This window comes from Oncorhynchus nerka, linkage group LG22 (genome assembly GCF_034236695.1).
Source record: "Oncorhynchus nerka isolate Pitt River linkage group LG22, Oner_Uvic_2.0, whole genome shotgun sequence".
Classification (NCBI taxonomy): Eukaryota; Metazoa; Chordata; class Actinopteri; order Salmoniformes; family Salmonidae; genus Oncorhynchus; species Oncorhynchus nerka.
Window position 1 is genome coordinate 71920618 of NC_088417.1, and position 25725 is coordinate 71946342.

At 46.2% G+C, this 25725-nt stretch overlaps 1 protein-coding gene across 1 annotated transcript; it reads right to left on the minus strand.

The window, feature by feature from the left end:
- Positions 1 to 2164: 2164 nt before the first annotated feature.
- On the minus strand, positions 2165 to 24894 carry LOC115105617 (insulin receptor substrate 1-B-like). The gene is given in 4 exon segments (XM_065006817.1): positions 2165 to 2385; positions 19473 to 21879; positions 21882 to 22786; positions 24506 to 24894. Coding segments are annotated over 4 exon segments (3894 nt in total). The 5' UTR covers positions 24867 to 24894.
- Positions 24895 to 25725: the final 831 nt, after the last annotated feature.

A 25725-nucleotide genomic window follows, 5' to 3' on the forward strand; every position in this document is an offset into this window, starting at 1 on the left:
GGAGGAGCTGGAGGAGCTGGAGGGATGGAGGAGCTGGAGGAGCTGGAGGATGGAGGAGCTGGAGGGATGGAAGAGCTGGGGGGATGGAGGAGCTGGAGGAGCTAGAGGGATGGGGGAGTTGGAGGGATGGAGGAGCTGGAGGGATGGGGGGATGAGGGCAGAGGGTGGAGAGTGGAGGAGCTGAAGGGATGGAGGGATGAGGGTGGAGAGTGGAGGAGCTGGAGGGATGGAGGGATGAGGGTGGAGAGTGGAGAGTGGAGGAGCTGGAGGGTGGAGGGATGGAGGGTGGAGGAGCTGGAGGAGCTGGAGGGATGAGGGCGGAGGGTGGAGAGTAGAGGAGCTGGAGTGATGGAGGGATGAGGGCGGAGGGTGGAGAGTGGAGGAGCTGGAGGGTGGAGGAGCTGGAGGGATGGAGGGTGGAGGAGCTGGAGGGATAGAGGGATGGAGGGCCGAGGGTGGAGAGTGCAGGTGCTGGAGGGATGGAGGGATGAGGGCAGAGGGTGGAGAGTGGAGGAGCTGGAGGGTGGAAGAGCTGGAGGGATGGAGGAGCTGGAGGGATGGAGGGATGGAGGGTGGAGGAGCTGGAGGAGCTGGAGGGATGGAGGGATGAGGGCGGAGGGTGGAGAGTGGAGGAGCTGGAGGGATGGAGGGTGGAGGAGCTGGAGGGATGGAGGGATGAGGGTGGAGGGTGGAGAGTGGAGGAGCTGGAGGGATGAGGGTGGAGGAGCTGGAGGGATGGAGGGATGAGGGCAGAGGGTGGAGAGTGGAGGAGCTGGAGGGATGGAGGGATGAGGGCGGAGGGTGGAGAGTGGAGGAGCTGGAGGGTGGAAGAGCTAGAGGGATGGAGGAGCTGGAGGGATGGAGGGATGGAGGGTGGAGGAGCTGGAGGTGCTGGAGGGATGGAGGGATGAGGGCGGAGGGTGGAGAGTGGAGGATCTGGAGGATGGAGGGTGGAGGAGCTGGAGGGATGGAGGGATGAGGGTGGAGGGTGGAGAGTGGAGGAGCTGGAGGGATGAGGGTGGAGGAGCTGGAGGGATGGAGGGATGAGGGCAGAGGGTGGAGAGTGGAGGAGCTGGAGGGATGGAGGGATGAGGGCGGAGGGTAGAGAGTGGAGGAGCTGGAGGATGGAGGAGCTGGAGGGATGGAGGGATGGAGGGTGGAGGAGCTGGAGGAGCTGGAGGGATGAGGGCGGGGGTGGAGGAGCTGGAGGGATGGAGGGTGGAGGAGCTGGAGGGAGGGAGGGATGAGGGCCGAGGGTGGAGAGTGCAGGAGCTGGAGGGATGGAGGGATGAGGGCAGATGGTAGAGAGTGGAGGAGCTGGAGGGTGGAGGAGCTGGAGGGATGGAGGGATGGAGGAGCTGAAGGGATGGATGGATGGAGGGTGGAGGAGCTGGAGGGGATGGAGGGATGAGGCGGAGGGTGGAGAGTGGAGGAGCTGGGGGAGCTGGGGGGATGGAGTGTGGAGGAGCTGGAGGGATGCAGGGTGGAGGAGCTGGAGGGATGGAGGGTGGAGGAGCTGGAGGAGCTGGAGGGTGGAGGGTGGAGAAGCTGGAGGAGCTGGAGGGATGGAGGGTGGAGGAGCTGGGATGAGGGCCTTTGTTGCAATATGGGGCCAGGCCGCCTAATCACCCCAACCACAAACAGTAATGTGTGTGTGTGCGTCCGTCCATCCATGCATGTGTGATCATTATATTGTGTCTGTATTTTCACACATCAGACAAACACTTCCATCCAGGCCCACACCACACACATTATCAATGACAACCTCAGTTCGACATGGTCATGTGGGTGTGATCACTTCCCCAATGTGTCCTCATGTGTAGCACACCTAACAGTAGCACATTGGTGATGAGAAGGGCTAGGATGGAGTGGTAGGGGTTTTGATTCAGAATGAGGCCAATAATAGGAGAGAGACCGTGGTGAGGCTAAGAGACAAGACAATAGGGGCTAGAGGAAGGGAAGTGTGGTTTTAGAGAGACAAGACAATAGGGGCTAGAGGGAGGGAAGTGTGGTTTTAGAGAGACAAGACAATAGGGGCTAGAGGGAGGGAAGTGTGGTTTTAGAGAGACAAGGGGTAAGGCTACCAGACATTGTGACATTACTTTAACATCTATGGAAAGCGAGAGCAGATTTTTCTAAATGACCTAATTAGTGGTTTGGAATGTCAGCAAATCAATGCAGCTGCAAGGGTGGAGGAGCTGGAGGGATGGAGGAGCTGGAGGGATGGAGGAGCTGGAGGGATGGAGGATCTGGAGGAGCTGGAGGAGCTGGAGGGATGGAGGAGCTGGAGGAGCTGGAGGATGGAGGAGCTGGAGGGATGGAAGAGCTGGGGGATGGAGGAGCTGGAGGAGCTAGAGGGATGGGGGAGTTGGAGGGATGGAGGAGCTGGAGGGATGGGGGATGAGGGCAGAGGGTGGAGAGTGGAGGAGCTGAAGGGATGGAGGGATGAGGGTGGAGAGTGGAGGAGCTGGAGGGATGGAGGGATGAGGGTGGAGAGTGGAGAGTGGAGGAGCTGGAGGGTGGAGGGATGGAGGGTGGAGGAGCTGGAGGAGCTGGAGGGATGAGGGCGGAGGGTGGAGAGTAGAGGAGCTGGAGTGATGGAGGGATGAGGGCGGAGGGTGGAGAGTGGAGGAGCTGGAGGGTGGAGGAGCTGGAGGGATGGAGGGTGGAGGAGCTGGAGGGATAGAGGGATGGAGGGCCGAGGGTGGAGAGTGCAGGTGCTGGAGGGATGGAGGGATGAGGGCAGAGGGTGGAGAGTGGAGGAGCTGGAGGGTGGAAGAGCTGGAGGGATGGAGGAGCTGGAGGGATGGAGGGATGGAGGGTGGAGGAGCTGGAGGAGCTGGAGGGATGGAGGGATGAGGGCGGAGGGTGGAGAGTGGAGGAGCTGGAGGGATGGAGGGTGGAGGAGCTGGAGGGATGGAGGGATGAGGGTGGAGGGTGGAGAGTGGAGGAGCTGGAGGGATGAGGGTGGAGGAGCTGGAGGGATGGAGGGATGAGGGCAGAGGGTGGAGAGTGGAGGAGCTGGAGGATGGAGGGATGAGGGCGGAGGGTGGAGAGTGGAGGAGCTGGAGGGTGGAAGAGCTAGAGGGATGGAGGAGCTGGAGGGATGGAGGGATGGAGGGTGGAGGAGCTGGAGGTGCTGGAGGGATGGAGGGATGAGGGCGGAGGGTGGAGAGTGGAGGATCTGGAGGGATGGAGGGTGGAGGAGCTGGAGGGATGGAGGGATGAGGGTGGAGGGTGGAGAGTGGAGGAGCTGGAGGAATGAGGGTGGAGGAGCTGGAGGGATGGAGGGATGAGGGCAGAGGGTGGAGAGTGGAGGAGCTGGAGGGATGGAGGGATGAGGGCGGAGGGTAGAGAGTGGAGGAGCTGGAGGATGGAGGAGCTGGAGGGATGGAGGGATGGAGGGTGGAGGAGCTGGAGGAGCTGGAGGGATGAGGGCGGGGGTGGAGGAGCTGGAGGGATGGAGGGTGGAGGAGCTGGAGGGAGGGAGGGATGAGGGCCGAGGGTGGAGAGTGCAGGAGCTGGAGGGATGGAGGGATGAGGGCAGATGGTAGAGAGTGGAGGAGCTGGAGGGTGGAGGAGCTGGAGGGATGGAGGGATGGAGGAGCTGAAGGGATGGATGGATGGAGGGTGGAGGAGCTGGAGGGGATGGAGGGATGAGGCGGAGGGTGGAGAGTGGAGGAGCTGGGGGAGCTGGGGGATGGAGTGTGGAGGAGCTGGAGGGATGCAGGGTGGAGGAGCTGGAGGGATGGAGGGTGGAGGAGCTGGAGGAGCTGGAGGGTGGAGGGTGGAGAAGCTGGAGGAGCTGGAGGGATGGAGGGTGGAGGAGCTGGAGGAGCTGGAGGGATGGAGGGTGGAGGAGCTGAAGGAGCTGGAGGAATGGAGGGGTAGAGAGGTGATGGGGACATTGTGACTGGCTGTCCTAGAGCAAGCATGCACGTACGCACACACAATCTGGTTTGGTTTATGTTATGAGGCTATGGGGCCCACACTTTCTGTGTCTACTATTTAACACCTACATAGTTTTATTGATGTTGTTGTTTACCCATATATTTGTTTTAACCTTTTATGCAATAGAGGGCACTGTCCCATTTGTATGAAATAAACAAAGGTTAGGTGGTGTCAGTTATTACTGCAGTGAATCATTACTCTCTTCTGCTATAGATTTGAATCAGCTTGAGTACCATTGTGATATGAAAACAAATTATGAATACTAAAGAGAGTTCACCAACTGTCTTCTTTTATGGTAAAGATCTCAACCATATTTCCAAGCAATCGCATTACAACAAATTCCTTGAAATGTTTAAGAAGTTAGAAAAGCAGATATCCTCCATAAGTTATTCTATTTCATGTCATGCGTTTATATATACAGTGGGGCAAAAAAAGTATTTAGTCAGCCACCAATTGTGCAAGTTCTCCAACTTAAAAATATGAGAGAGGCCTGTAATTTTCATCATAGGTACACTTCAACTATGACAGACAAATTGAGAAAAGAAATTCAGAAAATCACATTATAGGAATTTGAATGAATTTTTTTGCTAATTATGGTGGAAAATAAGTATTTGGTCAATAACAAAGGTTTATCTCAATACTTTGTTATATACCCTTTGCTGGCAATGACAGAGGTCAAACGTCTCAAAAGTCTTCACAAGGTTTTCACGCATTGTTGCTGGTATTTTGGCCCATTCCTCCATGCAGATCTCCTCTAGAGCAGTGATGCTTTGGGGCTGTTGCTGGGCAACACAGACTTTCAACTCCCTCCAAAGATTTTCTATGGGGTTGAGATCTGGAGACTGGCTAGGCCACTCCAGGACCTTGAAATGCTTCTTACGAAGCCACTCCTTCGTTGCCCGGGCGGTGTGTTTGGGATCATTGTCATGCTGAAAGACCCAGCCACGTTTCATCTTCAATGCCCTTGCTGATGGAAGGAGGTTTTCACTCAAAACCTCACGATACATGGCCCCATTCATTCTTTCCTTTACACGGATCAGTTGTCCTGGTCCCTTTGCAGAAAAACAGCCCCAAAGCATAATGTTTCCACCCCCATGCTTCACAGTAGGTATGGTGTTCTTTGGATGCAACTCAGCATTCTTTGTCCTTAAAACACGACGAGTTGAGTTTTTACCAAAAAGTTATATTTTGGTTTCATCTGAACATATACCATTCTCCCAATCTTCTTCTGGATCATCCAAATACTCTCTAGCAAGCTTCAGATGGGCCTGGACATGTACTGGCTTAAGCAGGGGGACACGTCTGGCACTGCAGGATTTGAGTCCCTGGCGGCGTAGTGTGTTACTGATGGTAGGCTTTGTTACTTTGGTCCCAGCTCTCTGCAGAGAGAGCGGTTCTGGGATTTTTGCTCACCGTTCTTGTGATCATTTTGACCCCACGGGGTGAGATCTTGTGTGGAGCCCCAGATTGAGGGAGATTATCAGTGGTCTTGTATGTCTTCCATTTCCTAATAATTGCTCCCACAGTTGATTTCTTCAAACCAAGCTGCTTACCTATTGCAGATTCAGTCTTCCCAGCCTGGTGCAGGTCTACAATTGTGTTTCTGGTGTCCTTTGACAGATCTTTGGTTTGGCCATAGTGGAGTTTGGAGTGTGACTGTTTGAGGTTGTGGACAGGTGTCTTTTATACTGATAACAAGTTCAAACAGGTGCCATTAATACAGGTAATGAGTGGAGGACAGAGGAGCCTCTTAAAGAAGAAGTTACAGGTCTGTGAGAGCCAGAAATCTTGCTTGTTTGTAGGTGACCAAATAATTATTTTCCACCATAATTTGCAAATAAATTCATTAAAAATCCTACAATGTGATTATCTGGATTTTTTTGTCTCATTTTGTTTGTCATTGTTGAAGTGTACCTATAATGAAAATTACAGGCCTCTCTCATCTTTTTAAGTGGGAGAACTTGCACAATTTGCCCCACTGTATATATATATATATTTTTTTAATTATCTCAAAATCGAATTAAGTAGTACCTTACTGTGATTGTTTTCAATTAAAATGGTCAAAAATAAACAAAAATAGCTTCTTAGCAAAGAGCAACTTCTCAAGCAAGATTGTTTTAGGTCTGTCTGTGAGTGGTCTGAGTTGGGAGGGGAAAACTGAAAACGATCTGTTTTTTGGCACAAAGATTTGGAACTCTCTTTTTTATTGGTGTATTAACAAATGTGTGTTGGTACCAGGCAGGCCAAACTCCACTCCACCAAAACAGGCTGAAATTTCTGTCAGTCCTTTCAAACAGCTCTTACACTGAAATGGAATGATCATAATTGTTTGTTTTCGCAATATTATTCCAACCACATAGTGTGGAAATATATATATAAAAATCATGTTTTTGACTGCACTGGGCCTTTAAAGGAAATGTTTCCTAATAACTTCCTTTATTACCTTTGTTTGATCCTCAGGAGGATGCTGAATATGCGGCTGAATGTGACCAGCCGTCAGTTAACCTGGACCAAAGGAAGATTCCGGGTGGGTGTGTGAGAGGAAGGCCTCTCCACAACATGTAACTGGAAATCAATGAGATCCAACGCATTCTGTTCAAGAAGGATATCAGATTTTCCTTGAATTTTAAAGAAAAGTTTTAAAAGATTGTCCAGCTATAAAATGTCCTGCTTTGGGGAGTTACATGGCTTCAATCGACCCTGCATTGCAGGGTAACTGCTTGTCAGTGTACGCTAGATGGCACTATATGTATTCATAAAGATTCAATAAAGTCTGCAAACGAGGCAAAAATACTGTTGACAAGAAAACATGAATAAAACATGCCTACACACATGTTTTCTCTACATGCAGAAGAAGTCCCATGGAGAAAACGTTACGCTTGCAAGGCTTCTCATCACCATTCAAATGATGGCTGAAGCACCACAAAATGTGGCAGAGACATCTGAGTTTTACATCCCAACACGTCTCATTGAAAACTAATAAACATGTTTATTTTAATCCAAACCCAGATGCTTTGAGTCTATGCAGAAATATAACTGTAATGTTGAGACATTGAGTCAAATGAGTTTATCCGTAACAAACTTTGTCATTATCACTTTATGATTGGTATTGAGAAAGGCCTCAGAGCTGAAAAGTCAACATCAGTTATATTATATATAATTGTATATCCCCTCGTCTTGTTTTTCCTATTGGATAACTTCGTCCATAATAGGCCTACGTTCTGTGTTCACAAGAAAAACATTTGTATTTCACTCTGTTCAATTTTAAAGTGACCAGACATGTCAAAGTCCTGTGTTTATGATTAATAGGTCATCTCCTCACTGTTTATATCTGATGCTTAATCACATTTCAATTTCCACTCAGATAAAGTACTATTATCCTGTAGGTTTGGGAATAAATCAAAATCGAATCATATCTAATTTTATTTGTCATGTGCGCTGAATACAACAGGTATAGACTTCACTGTGAAACGCTTACTTATCAGCCCCTTTTCCCCATCAATGCAGAGTTAAAAGGTAAAACAATTAGTGAATGAAAAATAGACTAAAGCTGTGTATATGTGCATCCCAACCCTTACACGGTCCTTACCAACCAGTGTGTATGTTGTGAGGATTCAGAAGACTCTGATGGCATGAAGTTGCATACAGTAGGAAGGACTGTCTGTGTTCAGGAAGACCAGCATAATAAACATGTACAGCCAACCAGCACCCCTCTGTCCCCCAGGCGTATCCTTATTCCAGCCAGCTCACTGATGGCTTATTACAGTCTAGACTGGCTGGTTTGTTTGTTGACACGTTGATAAACTTTAGTGGCTCTAATGAATTCGATCTGAATAACATTGCCATTGATCTAGGAAACAGACACGACACACAATAAAGTTTGTTCTTTCTATTTCATTCATTCGTTTTTCCAAGAAACAAAGTGACATTGTTTACACCACAGGCAAGACTCATCAGCATTATTCTGTTTTGAACAGAACTTTTCCATAACATTTTCATGAACCCCATGCCCATATCCCTCCCCTGAAGCCTACTCCCTTATACACAGAACACTGTACATACCCATAGATCCTGCCCCTTCTCCTCTTTACAATACATTATATATCATTGTCAGTCATTGTAATATTAATAGCATTGAAATAAGTATACAGCTCTCTCCTTGGTAATAGGAATTATTACCATGATTGTACATATCATATACCCTTTTCCCACAACTATTGGCATGTATTTTGATATGATGAGGGGTCTCAGTATATATATATATATATATATATACATATATATATGTCTCATTTCTACATCACTTTGTATGGCGTTATGCTGAACACACTATAGCCACAGAGAACACATCTCTGCAGTTCACCACACAAAGAATATTCAGACTTGACAGAATTCTGTTTATTCTAGAATGAAAACCGCCTTTATACAGCTGTTGTATCATGTGAGAGTTAATATAGAAAAAAATAAGGCATTAAAAGACACCACTAAAAAAAATGAGAGGTAAAACGATACCCAGTAAAATACAAAGGTCTTGATTGGACTTTTCCATAGCTACGGTGGTTAAGTGAAGCAACATGTGGGGAAGTTAAGGTGTGATCCTGAACCCTTCTCAGACAGCCCTGGGGAAGTTATGGTGTGATCCTGAACCCTTCTCAGACAGCCCTGTGGAAGTTAAGGTGTGATCCTGAACCTTTCTCAGACAGCCCTGGGGAAGTTAAGGTGTGATCCTGAACCCTTCTCAGACAGCCCGGGGGAAGTTAAGGTGTGATCCTGAACCCTTCTCAGACAGCCCTGGGGAAGTTAAGGTGTGATCCTGAACCCTTCTCAGACAGCCCTGGGGAAGTTAAGGTGTGATCCTGAACCTTTCTCAGACAGCCCTGGGGAAGTTATGGTGTGATCCTGAACCCTTCTCAGACAGCCCTGGGGAAGTTAAGGTGTGATCCTGAACCCTTCTCAGACAGCCCTGGGGAAGTTAAGATGTGATCCTGAACCTTTCTCAGACAGCCCTGGGGAAGTTAAGGTGTGATCCTGAACCTTTCTCAGACAGCCCTGGGGAAGTTAAGGTGTGGTCCTGAACCTTTCTCAGACAGCCCTAGGGAAGTAAAGGTGTGATCCTGAACCCTTCTCAGACAGCCCTGGGGAAGTTAAGGTGTGATCCTGAACCCTTCTCAGACAGCCCTGGGTAAGTTAAGGTGTGATCCTGAACCCTTCTCAGACAGCCCTGGGGAAGTTAAGGTGTGATCCTGAACCCTTCTCAGACAGCCCTGGGGAAGTTAAGGTGTTATCCTGAACCCTTCTCAGACAGCCCTGGGGAAGTTAAGGTGTGATCCTGAACCTTTCTCAGACAGCCCTGGGGAAGTTAAGGTGTGATCCTGAACCCTTCTCAGACAGCCCTGGGGGGCTTCAGACCAACTGTCACGTCTGTTCAGAGTCTTTAGACATGATTATGAGGTAAGAGAAACTCACTAATGAAAATCCCCAATTAAGAATAATCATTTTAAGGGAAGAAGAAAGAAAGGCATATGATAAAAGTCCCATTAAGCAATGCCATTAGCCTGTATGTTGAAACGAACTTAAGAGCAACAACAGCATAAGTCTACCATAGTGAAGTATGAGTAATCCATTGGTCTATGTAATACAGGATTTTGGCACTAAATTTCTCTGCATTAAAGCACAAGACACTGGCAGTAATGGGTGGGCTATGTTCAAATCACTAAAGTGATTTCATAAAACTGTGCCACCACATCAAAAATACCAATAGTTTTTCTGCAAGAGAATCTGACTGGTACAGGAGGGGTAGGGAAATATAAGGGAATGGGAACCTAGTGAGAATGAGTGAGGGTAACCGGTAGAATGTGAGGACACCAAAAAACACAGGCAGCCAGGCACTTGAGTGTCTTTTGGGATACACAGACAATGTACCCTGGTGCCTGGTCTGTTTGTACTATTGTGCCAGCTCCTATGGTCATTTGGAGTTGGAAAGAAAGCACAAACAGATCTGGGAACAGGTTACATGGGACGTGTGTGTGATATTATTGTAATTGTCTGTGGTTATATAGAGGGGGGAACCTTAAAGCAGCATTTAGCAGGTGAAACAAAGAGTTTTCCCTGTTTCAGTTTTTTTTTAAAGCTGAGGGATGGGGCTGAAGAAAGATGACCACTCTCAAATTCAGACAGAGCTATGGATGCAAGGACTAATACATGATAACAAATTGATTGTATTAACCATGTTTGGTTTACTTACATTTATTTTGCTTACAAATGTTGGAGTAAATCAAGCTTATATTTGGGGTTCTGATGAGATACGACAGAGGAACGAAACTCATGAGGCAATTCTAAGTTAAATTCTTTAAGAATCAGTGGGCACATATCCTCAATTTATAAGTCCAAAAATGGATGTAGCAACAGCAGATTGCCCCTTTAACAAGCAAGTGATTAAGGGATGAATATTATTATGAAATAAATTAAAGTTACCCTGTTGGTAATTGACAGGCTGTGGGAAGCCATCATGTGGTCTGGAAATATCATAATTAATTGATATCCATCTCCACTCTAATCATGCTCTTGCACACACACATGCCATACAGGAATCTTTAATCACATTGATAAGACATCCAATCCCCCTCTCAGCCTGTTTGTGTAATAATGTTCTGGCAAACACAAGTATCTCAGCAGTAAATGTGACTACTATCAACCTCATCTACTCAGCTGGACCACATGTAGGACTATTAAAGTGTGTGTGTGTGTGTGTGTGTGTGTGTGTGTGTGTGTGTGTGTGTGTGTGTGTGTGTGTGTGTGTGTGTGTGTGTGTGTGTATCTTTATGCAGCATTGGTTGTTGGCTGAGATCCAGCTGGTAGGGTTCAGGCAGGAAAGTGAGGGAACGAGAGCCTTCATTGTGACTGAAGCATGAGGCACAGCATAAAGTAAAAAGAGGCTATTCTTTAAGTACTTTCACAAATACAGTAAGGCAGTTTGATTATTCTTACTATATAACTTTATATTACATTTTCAACATACAGTATTCACAATATTCTTAACAAAATGATATTCAAGACCAACATATTTTCCCTTCTAACAGACCTGTTCAACATTCCCTGTGTAAAAATGGCTACACTCAAAAAATTAGGCACTTTTTAAAAAGTATAATATATATATTTCTATATTTTTGTAGCTTTCATCAACATATGTATACTATATTGTTTTCTGTATGCACCTTTATACTATTTCACATTTTTAGAACAATTTCCATGAAGTTTATGTTTAGGAAAAATAAACAAAATATCATTCGATCCTTGTTGTTGGTTGGAGTTGCTGTAATCACTCTTGATTGGCTAGATTTTTCTACCTCAAATAACCATGTCGTGTTGGTTATAACCAGCAGTTTTTTTGGCACACATTAGTATTGGATAGCAACAACTGGATAGGATGACAAATAGTTAATGATGATTTGATGGGTATATCTTCACCTCTGTTACTCCTCTTCCAGTGAGAAACATCCTGTTGCCCACCAACCCCACCATGGTTAGAAGGAGGAGTGTTGGATAGTACTGCTCAATCCCAGGAGTAATGTCCACATGAAGATGTATCATTAACATTCTGAAAGAAAGGAAGAATAAATATAGGTGTTAACAAACATCATAACAGTGCCATCAAGGAGAGGTCTAGGATCTAGGATTTACAATCACCTCAGAAGCCTAATGGGAAAATGGTTGAGACGCCCGAAAAAAGAAGATCTCTTTCTTTGTCTCTATCTGTCTCACACGCGCACGTAACTGTAATGTAAATCAATAGATTTTGTTTTTTGTTTTCCTCGCTGTCTGTACACAGGTCATTAACAATGCCACTGGGAAACTCCTTTGTCTGTCTCCTTTTCAGTCTGTTTGAGAGTGAGCTAGACTGAATCCCCCCCTCCCTCTCCCTTCCCCCCACCCATTTCATTATGTGACATGTTTGAAAGCTGCATCAAATAATTATATTTTTGTCTTGTTTTCAGCATTACAAAAGCATGGCTTTTGAAAGCCAAAATAACATTACATCTCAGAGTGTATCACTTAAACAATGCCGTTTTAATTGACACACAAACAACAGGAAATTCAGGGAGAAAAGAGAACATTCATAGGACCATTGTGATTGATGACCTCACATGGAAGTGTTTGAGTGGAAGGTGTTGCATCTTAGATGCTGGGTTCTTCACTGATGACTCCAAGACTTCACTAATTGTAAAATAACGGAATACGTTTATTTCACATTCACACAGTTAACACAGCTAGCCATCACTCTTCGCTGCTTCAGCCCTACTAATAACCCTACTGCCTTCCCAGGTGACCCCCTCCCTTGCCTCTAATTAGCCAATCACAATCTTTGGAGGGCAGTAACCCAATTACTATTAGTTAATTAAAACCATAACCCTTTTTGGAATTATTATGATTGGTTATTCTGAATAATAAGGTTTCCAATACACCACAGATGGTTGTGAGCAGCACTAGAGAGTAGAACAGAAGCATATCAGGGTTCTGCTTGGGAACAACCAGCTTGGGGACAAAGAGTGGATCCAAAGACGGCAAAGGGGAGTAAACACTCAGCCCAATCACAAAACACTCAGCCCAATCACAAAACACTCAGCCCAATCACAAAACACTCAGCCCAATCACAAAACACTCAGCCCAATCACAAAACAAGGGGCGCTTTGCATTCTTGGTCATTGCTTCAGTCGTGGCAACAACAACACAACACATTCCACTCCCGCTACACTAAATATGAGCCAACAAAAAACAGGGGACTCCTTATAATGTGGCCAAATCAAATTATCATGAATTTTTAAAAGTACTTTTTTTTTTTGTCAAGTCTGAAGAAACAGTTTTCAAAGAGGTTTATAAGCATGGCATTGGGCCTCCACCACCATGAGTAGCCTACGGTCCCCCACTACTCTTCTACATCACAGGAAGCACATACAAAAGACCTGATGACTCAACCTCAGGTTGGAGTGGTTCTGTTCTGTTCTGCTCAACAGCCCCATCTGCCTCCTCCACTGTTACTGTTACATTACTGCTTGTATAGTGACCTTAGTCAGTGCTGGAACTCTCAACACAAGCACTGTTGTAAAGAGCTGGAACAAGGCCTTCTTCGTCCTCCGTACCTCCCTTCTCAAGAGTTCTCAGCTCTATTCTCTCGCTCAGATTTCATCTGTTAACAAAAAATCTGCATTCTGTTCCCATAAAAACTCAATATTTCAACATCCACAACTAACTAAAAAGCATTCATCCCTCACTATTTACACTCACAGGCCAGTTTATTGGTACACCACCTGGTTCACGAAAATTGATGTCTCCTATAGGACAGTGAGTCACGTGGCCGTGGCTTGCTATACAAAGCAGGCAGACAGGCATTGAAGCATTCAGTTACTGTTTGATTGAATGTTAAAATAGGCAAAAGGAGTGACCTAAGTGACTGAGTGTGGTATGATCGTCGGTCCAGTTTCTCAGAAACGGCCACCCTGCTGCGCTTTTCACGCAAGACAGTGTCTAAGGTTTACAGAGAATGGTGCAACAAACAAAAAACATCCAGTCTGCGGCAGTGCTGTGGGCGAAAACAGCTCGTTCGTGAGAGGTCGAAGGAGAATGGCAAGAATCGTGCATAACAGGCGGATCACAAACAGACAACTAACAGCACAGTACAACAGTGGTGTGCAGAACGGCATTTTGGAATGCACAACTCGTTGATCCTTCAGTTGTACAACTGACTAGATGGACATGTGATCACCAAAACTGGACAATTGAGGAGTGGAAAAACATTGCCTGGAACATGACAGCGAGTTTAGTGTACTTAAGCAGCTTGCACAGTCCCCAGACGTCAATGCAATAGAGCATCTTTGGGATGCGAAGGAACGGGCTGTTCACAGCATAAATGTACCACCATCTATTCAATTTTTTTTAAACATTTTTTTGTGTACTTTGTACCCCTTTTGTGATATCCAATTGGTATTTTTACAGTCTTGTCCCATCGCTGCAACTCCCCTACGGACTCGGGCGAGGCGAAGATCAGGAGTCATGAGTCCTCCGAAACATGACTCTGTTAGAATGGACCAACATCACTGTGGAATATTTCCGACACCTTGTAGAATTCCCCGAAGAATTCAGGATGTTCTGGAGGCAAGGGGGGTCTGACCAGGTTCTAGATGGGTGTACCTAATAAACGGTATACCTTCAACCAGAGTGAACAGATGACAATGTTAATCCATAAACCTCTCTCACCTCTTACATCATCCTCCATTGCAATGCAATTTTGTTCCCTTTGATAAACATAAATTCTCCAGTCATTGGATCATATAAATACACTCTGGCTTCCATTTCTATATAACACACACACACAACACACAACACACACACACACACACACACACACACAAAACATCCTACAGCGTTTGCCACGTGAAAGTCTAAAGCCAACAAGCCACCCACACATCAACACAAACACCTGGCCACAATCCTGACCCCTCCACCTCCACCCATCTGAAATGGCTCATTACCAGTAGACAAATCAATTGGCTTCACTCTCTGAACGCCCACTTGTGATTACGAAAGACTCTCTATAGACAACCCTGAGCCTGGCAGGCAGCTATACAAATCTCAGCCTGGAAGGCAGCTCAACACTTCTCACAGACGGGAAGCCAATGTACACATCAGACATGGCTGAACGCTTTAGGGCAAAAACAAAGATCCATAAATCAAGTGTATCTGGCTGGGTGAGGAACTGAACATTGCACTAAGAGGAGTAACCACTTTATGCTTGGTGATTGTTGTTACCACACAAGAGCTGACTGGGCTGTTCAATCACACACTGAAGGATAAGCACCTTGGGGTTAAGGAAATGGTTTCACAACAAGGAGGAAATTAGAAAGAGAGAATATGCTCAGTGGAACTGGGCAATGGGGAGGAGAAGAGAAGAGAGGGGGAGCAGAGTGAAAACAACAACACTTTCATTGGCATCACTAAGGAAACAAAAGGAATAAGGCTTCCTTTTGACGTAAAGCAAAATCAAAGAACCCAAAATATCTGTCTCCTTTCTCGAGGCTCTGTAACACACTGTGTACATGCTGCTGACACAGGGCTCATGAGTAATCCTTTGACATACACTGACAGCAAACAATCTCTACCACAGGTGACGAAGACCACTGACACTGGTCAGGGCATGGTTAGATGTACAGCCTGCTGACCACCAGACATGTCATAGTTTATTGTTCAACTTCAGTCATCCGATTGAAGAATGCTAAAGGATGATGTCATGTAACCTAACCTGTATTCCACTTCAGTTCTTTATACACGGCTTACGGTGCATCACCCAAAGGCTCTCCTTGACGTGAGAAGTGTTCATTAATTACACCAGCGGTAAACACTGTAGAAGATGGTGTCCTTACAACAGTAACACAAGCTTTTATAAAGGCAATCCTCATGAAAAACAGCTAAGAGGGTAAGGGTTACAACAAAACATTAACTCTTAAACTCTTTTGTGTGCGTTTCTCCAGAAGTAAGAATTCCTTCATTGGATTTGGTTAGAATGAATGGGGAGGTAAACCTGGTGTGTATTTCTCCCCCTCCCCAATCTAATCCCTGTGTAATCCAGGGGTGGTGGGGCCAGGGTTAGCCTTCATCAAGTTTTTATAAACTAAAACAGTCCTAGTTTACAAATGACAACCTCTGCTGTGTTAAAAAGGCAACGAATGTTAATAATGCTAAATCATAGTTGAGTGCCACACAGATCTTATTGTAACCCCTGTACAATGAAAGCCCTTATTTCTCCAGCCATCAATGGGCTACACTTTAGCTTTCATTACCCAGCATAATCAGTTGTCTAGACCAGCTATTCCCAAACTGGGGAATGAGTACCCCCAGGGGTACACGCAATACCGTCGGGGGAACGCCAAAATAAAAAGTGATTCACATAAAAAAAAATATCTATAAATACATACATATATTGGTATATATATATATGTATATATATATACACATATATATGTATATATATACTGTATATATATACTTTTTTTTCTTCACATTTTCAAACAGCCCATTTATATTTTCCAACGGGGCTATACATTTGGGTCAGGTTTTTCTCTCGCCCGAGTAGCCTCGTTTCACTGCCAAAAATAAAATTAAACCATCTAGTGTTCAGCGAAATAACCACACAATGTCATATACAGGTAGCCTAGTCAAATAATTAACATCCAATCACATTAACTGTTACACTAACGGTCCGTATGTAGCCAAACGTAGCTGCTGTACTGATGGTGCAAAAGCTATGACAGGGAGACATAGTGGTAACACGTGTGCAAGCAGTTGCTCCCGACACCACTTGGGTACACTGCAGCATCCACAAGAGGCTCTTGCTGCCAAGGGAATGCCTGACAGCTTGAAAGACGTTTTGGACACTATCGTGAAAATGGTTAACTTTGTTAAAGCAAGGCCCCTGAATTCTCGTGTATTTTCTGCGCTAAGCAATGATATGGGAAGCAACAATGTAACGCTTTTACAACATACAGAAGTGCGCTGGTTATCAAGGGGCAAAGTATTGACACGTTTTGTAAATTGAGAGACGAGCTTAAAGTTTTCTTTACTGACCATAATTTTCACATGTCTGACCACTTGCATGATGACGAGTTTCTCACATGACTGACCAATCTGGGTGATGTTTTTTCTCGCCTGTATGATCTGATGATCTCATCTGTATGATTCAATGTGTGGGACAAAATTGAGGCTATGATTAAGAAGTTGGAGATCTTCTCTGTCTGCATTAACAAGGACAACTCACAGGTCTTTCCATCACTGTATGATTTGTTTTTGTGCAAATTAACTCAAGCTTACGAACAATGTCAAATGTGATATAGAGAAACACCTGCGTGAGTTGGGTACGCAATTACGCAGGTACTTTCCCAAAACGGATGACACAAACAACTGGATTCGTTATTCCTTTTATGCCCTGCCTCCAGTCCACTTACCGAAATCTGAACAAGACAGCCTCATCGAAATTGCAACAAGCAGTTCTGTGAAAATTGAACTTAATCAGAAGTCACTGCCAGATTTCTGGATTGGGCTGCGCTCAGAGTATCCTGCCTTGGCAAATTGCGCTGTTAAGACACTGATGCCCTTTACAACCACGCACCTATGTGAGAGTGGATTCTCGGCCCTCACTAGCATGAAAACTAAATACAGGTACAGACTGTGTGTGGGAAATTATTTAAGACTGAGATTCTCTCCAATACAACCCAACATTCCGGAGTTATGTGCATCCTTTCAAGCACACCCTTCTCATTAACCTATGGTGAGTTATTCACAATTTTCGATTAACAAATAAGGTTTTATATGTAAGATGGCTAAAATAAAGAGCAAAATTATTGATTATTATTATGTTAATATTTGCTTCCTGGTCCAATAGGAGCTCTTTGTCATTTCCCACGAGTCGGGTTGTGACAAAAACGCACACTCATTCTTATGTTTAATAAATGTATTGTATATTGTGTGTGTGGAAGGCTTACAATGATGTCAAAAAATAACATTAGCGAATGCGCTGACCCTGGTACTAGAGGGGGTATGCAGCCGGAGGTTAAGTGTTTGAAGGGGTACGGGACTATAAAAAGTTTGGGAACCACTGGTCTCGACAACCTCTCAGAGATGGACAAAAAGGTGACAGGGTTTGTTTGAAGTCGTTTGAGAAGGAGTGTTGGTGTTACAGTTGAAGTCGGAAGTTTACATACACCTTAGCCAAACAAGTTTAAACTCAGTTTTCACAATTCCTGACATTTAATCCTAGTAAAAATGCCCTGTTTTAGATCAGTTAGGATCACCACTTTATTTAAAGATTGTGAAATGTCAGAATAATAGTAGAGAGAATTATTTATTTCAGCTGTTATTTCTTTCATCAAATTCCCAGTGGGTCAGAAGTTTACATACACTCAATTAGTATTGGGTAGCATTGCCTTAAAATGGTTTAACTTGGGTCAAATGTTTTGGGTAGCCTTCCACAAGCTTCCCACAACAAATTGGGTGAATTTTGGCCCATTCCTCCTGTCAAAGCTGGTGTAACTGAGTCAGGTTTGTATGCCTCCATGCTCACACATGCTTTTTCAGTTCTGCCCACAAGTTTTCTATAGGATTGAGGTCAGGGCTTTGTGATGGCCACTCCAATACCTTGACTTTGTTGTCCTTAAGCCATTTTGCCACAACTTTGGAAGTATGCTTGGGGTCATTGTCCATTTGGAAGACCCATTTGAGACCAAGCTTTAACTTCCTGACTGATGTCTTGAGATGTTGCTTCAATATATCCACATAATTTTCCTGCCTCATGATGCCCTCTATTTTGTGAAGTGTACCAGTCCCTCCTGCAGCAAAGCACCCTCAAACATGATGCAGCCACCCACTTGCTTCACGGTTGGGATGGTGTTCTTCGGCTTGCAAGCCTCCCCCTTTTTTCTCCAAACATAACGATGGTCATTATGGCCAAACAGTTTTATTTTGTTTCATCAGACCAGAGGACATTTCTCCAAAAAGTATGATCTTTGTCCCCATGTGCAGTTGCAAACCATAGTTTGGCTTTTTTAAAGCGGTTTTGGAACAGTGGCTTCTTCCTTGTTGAGCGGCCTTTCAAATTATGTCGATATAGATCTATTTTTACTGTGGATATAGATACTTTTGTACCTGTTTCCTCCAGCATCTTCACAAGGTCCTTTGCTGTTGTTCTGGGATTGATTTGCACTTTTTGAGCCAAAGTACGTTAATCTCTAGGAGACAAAACGCATCTCCTTCCTGAGCGGTATGATGGCTGTGTGGTCCCATGGTGTTTGTACTTGGTAACTATTGTTTGTACAGATGAACGTGGTAACTTCAGGAATTTGGAAATTGTTCCCAAGGATGAACCAGAGTTGTGGAGGTCTACCATTTTTTTTGTGAGGTCTTGGCTGATTTCTTTTGATTTTCTCATTATGTAAAGCAAAGAGGCACTGAGTTTGAAGGTAGGCCTTGAAATACATCCACAAATACATCCACAGGTACACCTCCAATTGATGTCAATTAGCCTATCCGAAGCTTCTAAAGCGATGACATCATTTTCTGGAATTTGCCAAGCTGTTTAAAGGCACAGTCAACTTAGTGTATGTAAACGTCTGACCCACTGGAATTGTAATACAGTGAATGACAAGTGAAATAGTCTGTCTCTAAACAATTGTTGGAAAAATGACTTGTGTCACACACAAAGTAGATGTCCTAACCGACTTGCCAAAACTATAGTTTGTTAACAACAAATTTGTGGAGTGGTTGAAAACTGTACATGCTTCCCTATGTGTAAATACCCTTGCAAACTCTGATGGTGAAATAAGATTTTCAACTCAAGCAGTCATTTTAGGAGGCCAGCCAACACTGAAGCAATTGCGTGCCAGAAATGTATTCCATCACACAGGATAACAAAGATTTCTACTACTGCTAACATACCCATTTCTGTGTGCATTTGGTGAAAACAGATAGAGTACATTTACCTTTTACATCTTTCCTGCTGCTCTGATGATGTGCTCTCAACTCCTCTGATTTGCAGAAATCAATACTGGCATAGCCAGGGTTGTTCCCCAAACCAGTCATTCCTCCCCCAACTACCCCACTGTGGACGGATGTGAAGACATTGTGGGGGACGGTGGCTCCCCCCTCCAGTCCAGTCTGAGAGCTGTCCTTAATGGCCAGGTCCAGATCAATATAGTTAAGGCCTTGTTCAGCAGACCCAGAGGATGAAGCCTGGGCTGGGGGTGCAGCAGGAATGGCACATTGAGACATAGCTGCCTGTGCATTCTCCCACGGTGAACCCCCCTCCAGCCCTCCGTGCCGATGAGGCGATGCTGCCTGGGCAATCTCCAAGAACAAGGAGCCTGAGGAGGATAGGTGGAAGGGGAGAGAGGGAGGAGTCATGATGAAGGTCTCAGAGCGGTGGCGTCTCCGTCCCAGTTGGTCGCCCCTGTCAACCCTGTCTCTGGCCAGCCTGCTGCTTTGCTTCTGGGCAGGAGATGAATAGGACTTTTCTGAGGGAAAGACCAAGCCTGTTTCCTGCTCCATTGATGATCTTTGGGCAGCGTGCATGGCAGGCGATGCAGGGTTAGGCCCTGAACCCATGCTGAAGGCCATCTCTGTGTAGTCTGTATATGATGTGGGTAAGTCTGTTGGCACTGCCGCCCTATGCCCACCTACATTGCCCTCTGCTGCCCTAGGAGAGGGCCTACTATGGGCCAAAACTCTGGGCTTCGGGGCGATGGCTGGGGGCAGGCTGAAAGGTGATTTAACAGGGCTCCGGGGGGATGGGCAAGGGGAGTTCCCCATCCCCAAGTCCATGTTGACGTACTCAGCAGAAGCAGCGGAGGTGGCCAGAGGTACAGAGAAGCTGCGGGGGAGGTTGGTGGAGCCACTGTGGCAGAGGGCTGGACGGTCCAGGGGCCTCTGGGTTCCATGGGTCACTGACAGTGCATGCTCTGGCCCCCACTGGTCTCTTCTCCTGCACCCCATGTCACCACCCCTGAACACTATGCTGACATAATCCCCAGGGCTCTGAGGCACTGTGGGAAGGAGATTCTCCTTAACCCTTGGCAAAGTGTTAGCTTTAGACATGTCCACCGACACACTGAGGGGACGAGGCTTCATCTGCTGTCCCTCTGGGCCATGCGATGCACATTTTTGCTGGTAGGATCCGTCCTTTAAGCGTGCTCCCCCATTCCCGAACCCGCCATTCCTGAACCCTGTCCCTGTTCTTGTTAGTCGTAGCCCCCCTTTTGCCACTGATTTGGGCCTATCATCCAGGCTCTCACTGCTAGCTGAGCTGGAAGAGAAGGAGGAAGAGGAGAGGGAGAGTTGACAACCTCCTGCAGGGCCAACTGTGGCTGTGTCCCTCTTGCTGTAGCCCACTTGTCCACCCCGATTTCCAGGACCGTCATGGTCGTGATGACCCCCCTCCTTTCTTTTCCCTTGATCTAAGTCATCTTCGAAGCGTGTAGAGAGTGTGTGTTTGTAGGATCGTGGCAGAGAGAAGTAGGAGTAGACCGTCTTGGGTTGTAACTGGTTCTGTTCAGGTTGGGAGGGGGGTGTGCTGCAAGCTGAGCGGATGCTGATAGGAGACATGTTCATGTAGTCACTGCCAGCCCGGCTCTCCATGCTGCCCCTGCTCCCCCACATGGCCATTCCATGCAAGTCTGGGGAGCAGCTGCTATTGGGGGACATGACCATGTAGCCCTCTGAGGCAGGCAGGCAGATGTGCTGGGGGGGAGACACACTATTGTTGGGAGTCATGGCCATGTACTCATCATCAGCCCCAGGTTTGGCACCGACGTCAGACACAGCCACAGATAGAGAGAGGGAAACAGGAGAAGCTGTCACTCCGGGTAACATGGCCATGTAGCCACTGTCCACTGGTGCCCCTCCTCCTCCTCCCACCTCTCCTCGGACCCCATCAGCCCTCGCCCGGGTCTCCCCAACCACGACTGCCACTGCCGAGCCCCCTGCTGCCGAGCCCCCTGCTGCCGAGCCCCCTGATCCATGTTGTGACACAAAGTCATCCCTGCTAATACTCTGCGACATGACAGTGTACTCTTCGTCCTCATTCTCTTCCTCCTTCCTACGAGGGGCCAGGCGTTCGTGGGCAGCCAGGGGCAGGGAGGCCCTCTTGCTGAGGAGTCTGCGCTCTGCCTCACACTCCCTGCTGGAGGAGCGCCGCAGCATCCTGCGGCCCTGAGGACGCTGATGGGACCCAGGGAGGCTCTCTCTCTGGCCCATCACTATGTAGCTGGAAGAGCTCTCTCCATGAGCATGGTGTCCCATCACCCCATGGGACCCTCCTGTCAGACTGGGGACAAGCAGGGAGTGCTCTCCAGGGCTGGAGCCATACTCGTCTGAGGAGCCATAGTCACTAGGGAGCCCGACACAGAGACTCTTTGAGGGACACGGGTGTAAGAGCAAATGGCTACATTTCCCATTGCCCCTCCAACTAGTCCACACTCTGAGCCATGACCAGAGCTGGAGGAGAGGCTTGGGGCTGGGGAGGGGGCTGGGTTGGGGGTGTAGCGGGCCAGGCTGAGAGTGATCTTTGCTGGGGTTGGAGCTCTGGTGGGCTTGGGTCTCAGGGTGGGTGTAGTGGAACAGGATCCATTCAGGCTGGGACTGGAACTTGCCCATGCCCCCCTGGGTCCACCTCCACCCTCCTCCATCCTTCCCCCGATGCTGGCTGTACGCGCCCTGGGGAATCCGTTACGTGGTGTGGGTGAAGTGCTGGTGCAGCTGGCCCCACCTGCTCCAGGGGTCTCGGTCCGGGATCGTCTGCCAAAGCCCACCTGGCTGGGGGGTAGGTTGGGGTGGTGGCGGCGGGTGGGGACACTGATGGGGTTGGAGGTGGTGCCACCTCCAGCTGTAGCTCCCACAGACTGGGACTTACTGCGCTGGCGGAACTCCTCGCTCAGAGCCTTCATGGCCTCCAGCAGGGTCTCATGCATGTTCTGGGCCACCACCGAGTCCTCCACCTGCATCCAGAACTCCCCAGGCCCCGTCATGGCCGAGCGGCCCACTTCGATGAAGAAGAAGTTCTCAGAGTGGCCGCAGCGACGCACATTCATCAGCTGTAGGACCACGGTGGCCATGTCAGAGTTGAGCTTGACGAAGTTGACCGTCTTGTCGGTCAGGCACAGCCGGTAGATGCCCACTAGGTTTCTGGCCTGGCCAAGCCCTTTAGGCCACACCTTGACCTGCCATACCTCCTTAAAAGCTGGGCCTGGAGGAGAGGGGAGTCCACACTCCCCACCACTGCCACAATTCTCTGGGCTTTTACCTGCAGAGAATCACAACAAAGACACATATCAATACACAGCAAGACAAAAAACTATGCAAAGAGATATACAGTGTAGAGACAGAGAGAGACACACAGAGAGACAGAACATTACGACGGTTGAAAGACAGGAGACCAAAATATTGTATACAATATTCCTATAGTATCAAGGTCAGAAGGAACGTCAGTTGTAGCACATACAGCACATTTAGGAATGCCGCACCTTAACTGGCTTAAACATCGCTGTCCATGTGAGAGACACATTACTAGCCACATTATTCACGCAGGCAGGTGTTGTTGCATGAACGCATTCATAAAACACTATTTTTGAAGCCTATCATATAACAAAAACCCTGCATGATGGTTAAGAGCATGTGGTGGAGTGACATTTAATATTGTGTGAATAAGGCATATTTTTCAAAACCATTTCTTTAACATTATTGGGTTGGTGCAATAAAGACTGTTTCTAGTCATGAAAATGATCAATCTTTATAACCTACAAGGTGTCAATACTCTAATTACAATGTTATTACTGACCATCAACATTGTAACTCCAGATGTGTTCCATCTAGCAACATTCATGCTCCACTCAAGAAACAAACATATGTGTTAGTGTAGCCTTGTTCTTTATAGTGTATCTTAAATTGGGTTGTTCAACGAAATGAGTGCCTTTTGCGTTTTTAATTGACACTCTGTTACAGTCAACCCTGTTGATTTGTTTGGCACTTAATAGGCACTTAATATAGTCATTTTTTAAATGTAACCTCTTGAGATGGAAAACAACGTTTCTTATTAAGTTGAACATGTGCTCCTTGACGATGTTAAAATTAGGTGAAATCAAACGTTTTTGGGACCAAGTTACACTACTTAAAAGGTACCCAATTAGTGGAACGACCCAATTGCATATGCCTATATAAATAGAAAATACAATATCGACGCCCTTACAATAAAGACAAACGTAATGTTGAGGAAATGATGTGCCACATTATTACAATCATTATTATATATATTTTTTAATCATATTACTACTGAAACGATAGCAGTGGGAGTTAGTGTCACAGCATAACAACCTACTTTAAACACGACGGAAACTAATAGAAACCCGTTTCCAAATGAAAACACGGAGATGCTGCGGCTCTCCCCCATGCCAGCCAACGCCATAGCACAGAAATGTAGGTTATGCGCACGACGTGCAGAGTTATGTGTAGAAAAATAAAAACATACAGCGGACTACTCGGCTGCATCCTCTGCAGTAGCCTAGACTATGCGCTATGAATGATGGCGTCCTGCAGCCTATTTGGTCGCAAATAAGAATACAACAATTCCATATACTGGTTCATGCACGTTTGCAATAATGTTGTAGGGTAACATGCAGGAAAATGTAAATGATGAAAAACATTATTATTATGGTTATTATACTGCTGAGACAGAGCGCGTGCAGCAGTGGTCCACCACCCCATTTGAACTGCTATGCACCTGCTCATATCTTGATTTATAATAGCAATATTTTGTATTCAATGTACTATATATATACACACACACTACAAAGAGCATCACACGTGTGATGGGCTATAAAGGATACATTAACATGATGTCGCGTTACAGATGTAAATGTCAAATGGATGTCAAGCCAGAATGGCTAGACCAACATTGGCCCATGCAGACTAAACGCGCAAGGGGAAAATGGAGCATGTATAAGTAAACCCTTGTACTATGGCTTACATTTCCACTGAAGGTCCAGCATGGCCTGGTACCATTCATTCTGGACCTCCTCACTGTCTGCTGCAATGGCAAAGCTCTCCCCGCGGGTATACATCACTATCATGTGCTTGTTCTTGGAATCCGCCCGCTTGTTGATGTTGAAGCAAGTCTCCAGATCCAGCGCTTTTTTCGGGACAGGTGACTTGCTTTGGAATTTCTTCTCATTCTCATAATATTCTAGACGGGCAGGGCCCTGTTCCGTGGCTTCTCTCAAAACGAAGAATCGCCGGTGCATAGATTTCTGCTTGCGGAGATACCCGCTTTTCCGAACGTCCTCGTAGCTCTGCTGCTGCTGTAGCAGCTCCGCAGCCTCGTTCTCCATTACTAGGCAGGTCTCTTGTTTTGCTTGCTTAAAATCACCCCCACTAAAACGAGCAGGTTATTCATTTATTATAGCCACATTACTATTTTATTTCTCATCGTTTCCATATAGTGAAGCATCCAACGCGCGTGCATTCAGAAAAAGCGAGCTAATTTGAACATGTGTTATTTCTATAAATCAACCTTTTCCCACGTCTGCGAGCACACACAGACTGGCACATGCGGCGAGTGACGCCTGCACTGGTCCTTATAGCCAGCCTATGCTGCTTGCTGGATGGAGTATTATGCCCACTCCTACTCCGTCTGTTTACTGTAGCCTGGCCTACTACTACTCTGCATTGACTGTCACATTGATGCTCCTCTATGCATGTTCATCTGCTGCACACTTCTATTGAAACGTCAGTCAAATGACTGTTTGGGTCTTGAGATTGATAGTGGGGCAAAACTGAAAGGACATTGCGTTCAGTTAAGGTTAATTATCATAAAATACAGGATCTCGGGTTCTTGTTTACTGTAGGCCTACTAAAAAAAACAGAAATATTGTCTATTTTATTTAGGCTATCACAAGCCAGTGATCGCATGTTTTACCATCGATGGACTGATCAATAAATATCCAAGTTAGCCAATTAGGCTAAGTCATGTTCTATTTAGCCGTTATATGTACTTACAGAAATAAACCCCTTAACTAGTCAAAAGGAGAAAATAAGACCAAACATCTACACGGATTATATGTTTGTGAGTCATATAATTCAATTTCCATACCGATTTTTTTTTAATTATTCAATGCGGTATCCCTTCTGACCATTGACAGATTTATTCAATCATGTTTTCATCAGAGCGTTTGCGACACCTGTTGGTCA